The sequence below is a fragment of the Gymnoscopelus braueri genome (genome assembly GCF_963280865.1).
Source record: "Gymnoscopelus braueri genome assembly, chromosome: 9".
In the NCBI taxonomy this organism is placed as follows: Eukaryota; Metazoa; Chordata; class Actinopteri; order Myctophiformes; family Myctophidae; genus Gymnoscopelus; species Gymnoscopelus braueri.
The window spans coordinates 13,368,354-13,371,886 of NC_137610.1; the positions used below are offsets into that span (position 1 = coordinate 13,368,354).

The 3,533-nt window shown below is 40.2% G+C and overlaps 1 protein-coding gene across 2 annotated transcripts; it reads right to left on the reverse strand.

The window, feature by feature from the left end:
• Positions 1-953: 953 nt before the first annotated feature.
• On the reverse strand, positions 954-2,696 carry cUnh15orf61 (chromosome Un C15orf61 homolog). 2 transcript variants are annotated; one of them, XM_080438657.1, is made up of 2 exons: positions 1,493-2,696; positions 954-1,346 (listed from the first exon to the last, which is right to left on the reverse strand). In XM_080438657.1, the coding sequence occupies exons 1-2, from the start codon at positions 1,833-1,835 to the stop codon at positions 1,234-1,236; spliced, it is 456 nt and encodes a 151-aa protein (XP_080294783.1). In that variant the 5' UTR covers positions 1,836-2,696; the 3' UTR covers positions 954-1,233. The 2 variants fall into 2 exon arrangements, with proteins under 2 accessions (XP_080294783.1, XP_080294782.1); XM_080438656.1 differs by having other exon boundaries at positions 954-1,361.
• Positions 2,697-3,533: the final 837 nt, after the last annotated feature.

The window sequence follows — 3,533 nt, forward strand, 5'->3', positions numbered from 1 at the left end:
GACTCTCTGCAACGGCGCCGAGCGTGCCCTGTCAGCAAAGCACATTATCAGAAATCAAAGTCCAGGGAAGGCCTCAAGGAGGTAATGCAGACGCCCATACACACTTTGGTAATTAAAACCCATTTTATCAGACCTGTCCTGTCACCAGGTCCTCTCCAACGCTATTGACAATCTGTTGCATGGAGAGTGATCACTAATTTCACTTTAAACAAATGAGTTAGTTAAATTTCTGCATTTTACAAGTTAAACGAGGCAAAGGGGACGTGTAGTCAAATAGGGGATGCTGCTGTACTGTTGGAAAACTGTTCTATTATAAGAACGTATTCCTCTCCAATTGAGCAGTTAGAAGTTTAAATATTTGTCTTTATCAAGGCAGGGCTAGGGGCATTTAGACATGGAACGGTCAGAATTTTTAGAAGCCTCTTCTGATCATTAATCAACCTCTCCCCATCAGAACACTACGTTTTCACAAAAGAACGTTTGATTCTAAGAAATCCGCATGGACTAGTGTTAAGACCAGTGCTATTGCAAATCAATGGGTTATGAACCACATAAAATGAACCACAAATTCAAGCATTTCCATAGCTTGAATAAGTTACAAATAAATATTTTAACATTTTAACCAGAGCCAAAACCTTTTGATTGTCCTGGTAGGGGTGCTGATTTGTGATCAACAGGTTTCACAAATTCAGAAATGTCCCTCTTCACCCCCAAAATTACTTTAGTCACCCCATGGAGACTTGAATTCATGGATATTTTTTTGTGTTTGTCGCATTCCTAAGCCAATAATTTCATGACCGGCAGCGGTTCCGGTAGGAGACACAAAGTCTCCTACCGGAACAGCTGCCTACCGGTCTGCTGGTCATCAAATTATTGGCTTAGGACTGCAACAAAACTAAAAAAATATCTATAAATTCAAGTCTCCATGGGGTGACTAATTGATAGAAAAAAAGTATAAATTGGGTGAACTATCCCTTTAATATTAATGTAAGAAGTGGGACTCTGTATCGATGCTTGAAAGAATACATTAGTTCAGTTTAAATTATCTTTTATAATTAATCACTGGCAAATTTACACAAATAATATCAGGACAAAAGGTAAGAATTTAACTTTATTCCATGCATGGGCCCAGTGTAGCAGTCTCTGGCACAGTTTAAATAGAATGACGGGGTCACATATACACAGACATCGCTGTATGCCTGTACAAAAAACACTGTGGTGATTTTGCTTAGTTCAGTACTGTGCTCCTTCATCCTCTTTATAGGCAAAATAGACCTTGACCGGTCCAACACTGGTCTGCACCGTCTCCACAGCCCCCACCACCAGCCAGCAGCCAATGCCATAGGCTAATGAGGGGATACCTGCAACAGGTGGATACAATTAAATTGTGCATAATGTCTTTGGGTTATGAATATAAAACATTGATATTATAATGGGCTACGTCTTATAAAAAGGGCCAGAAAGGACATTACATTTATTCAACCACACTGACCTAGATTGATGACTTTCAACATGGTGAAAAACTTGTCCTCAAAGTCCAGGTTTTGTGCAGGTGCTTTAGTGCAGTGGTACTTAATGCAGGGGAAGCAGCCTGTTCTCAGTATCTGGTAGTTGGCTCCCTGAACACTCCAGTTGAAGTTGGACAGTCCGAACTGGTCGTTGTGGACGTCACTGTACCGGACACAGTACGAGGTCCACGGTGGCAGTTTCCGCTGCACCAGGTGGCAGGACAACACCTCTGATGCATTGGGGCGCGGACTTGTCTTGCCAAATGTGCTCGGAAACAGAGCAATTCTTAGAAAGAGGTTGTGTATCGTCCTCAAAACTAACTTCATAATTGTTGCAGAGGTTGCTGCAAGTAAGGACTGTATTTACTAAGGGACTGATTCTTGCTATGATCGCCGCAAGAGATTGATGGGGGCCGAGATTGGAATGGATCTTGAGTCCACACGTTGAATATGGGTGGATAGGCCCTGGTATTTATCTAGTTAATATTGCTACTGTTACAACTGCTGATCCTATCAGGCAACTGTGGTACTTTATAGGTAAAATATGACGTCATGCGATCATAGGATGACGTCACGCTGGCGTTGTGCCCATATTCGGGCGTAGTGCCGTCGTCATCTCTGTAACAATAATAATATTTTAATAGATTTTCATAGATTTTTTTTCCCAGTCAGATGGAGGGTCATGGTACTTTATCAGGGCATATACATTTTCTCAAGGGGTACGGTAGCCTTCTTTAAAAATCGACCTGTCCCTTATAGGTCTCCTCCTGCCCTTTGGCCAACTTGACTGCTTTCAACGACCTTGTTAATAAATGACTCGAACCAAATGTTAGCTGTGGACTCTACGTTAAAATGACATCTGCAGATCCTTCAGCAGCAATAGAAAAAAATTGTACACGAAACGAAAGAATGAATGGTTCGTCTTCCACCGCGGAACCTGCTGCTAAAAGTCTGCAGCAAACAGATGATCAGCTGTCTGGCACTCAGAAAGGACAAGGATACGCAGGGATTGTGTCGCTAAGCTACCGTGGAGTGCTAATACTAACAGGCACAGGCAGGATCGTCACAATTAAAAACCTACATTGAATTATTACATCTTCACAAAGAGATCCCGCTATTCAGGGCAAGATTCCTAACTAAACAGGTCCATGTCGGCCCAAGGTGAAGGTAATTCAGAGAGTGCTGTTCTTTCATGCTGTAGCTTGCGCGTGTGTGCGGCACCAATAACAATCCGGTCAGAAACGCAGCGCAGCATTTCTGTTCCGCGTTTGTCTTCAGAGAGTGAACCTGATGACTGCCTGATTGTTATCATTATGCAGTGGTGGAAGAAGTACTTACATTTTATACTTGAGTAAAAGTACAAAGGTATTCGCATTAAAATATACTTAAGTACTGAAAGTAAAAGTTCTCATTGAGCAGAATGTCCCATTTCACAAGTTTCCAAATGTATAAAAATGCTTTGAAAATAGCCGATCTACAAGCTCAAGCTTGTGATCTTGTAGATCAGCTATTTTCAAATAGTCTAAGTATGCATAGGGCTGAAGTGATTAATGCATGTTTTGTAATAATAATCAAAATCTTCAAAGTAACTAGTAACTAAAGTTGTCAAATAGTAAAAGTAAAAGTACAATATTTGCCGCTGAGATGTAGTGGAGTAGTAGTAAAAGTATTGAAAATTGGAAATACTCCAGTAAAGTAAAAGTACCTCAAAATTGTACTCAAGTACAGTACTTGAGTAAATGTACTTAGTTTACTTTCCACCACTGTCATTATGAACACCAAGTGGGAATTATTAAGTGTTTAGATTAATGAAACAGTCAACATGCTCAATAATTTTTATTTTTTATTGTCCCCTAGTATTGAAAGTTTTAAGAATTATTTTGTATCAATACACTACACATCTTGTTTTGATTGCAACCCAACAAACAAGATTCAAATACATAAAGCACAATTAGAAATATTGCAAAAACATCTTGACAAAACCTTTCGGGGAGAGTTGTCTCGGTGCAGCGGTCCAAGTTAAGT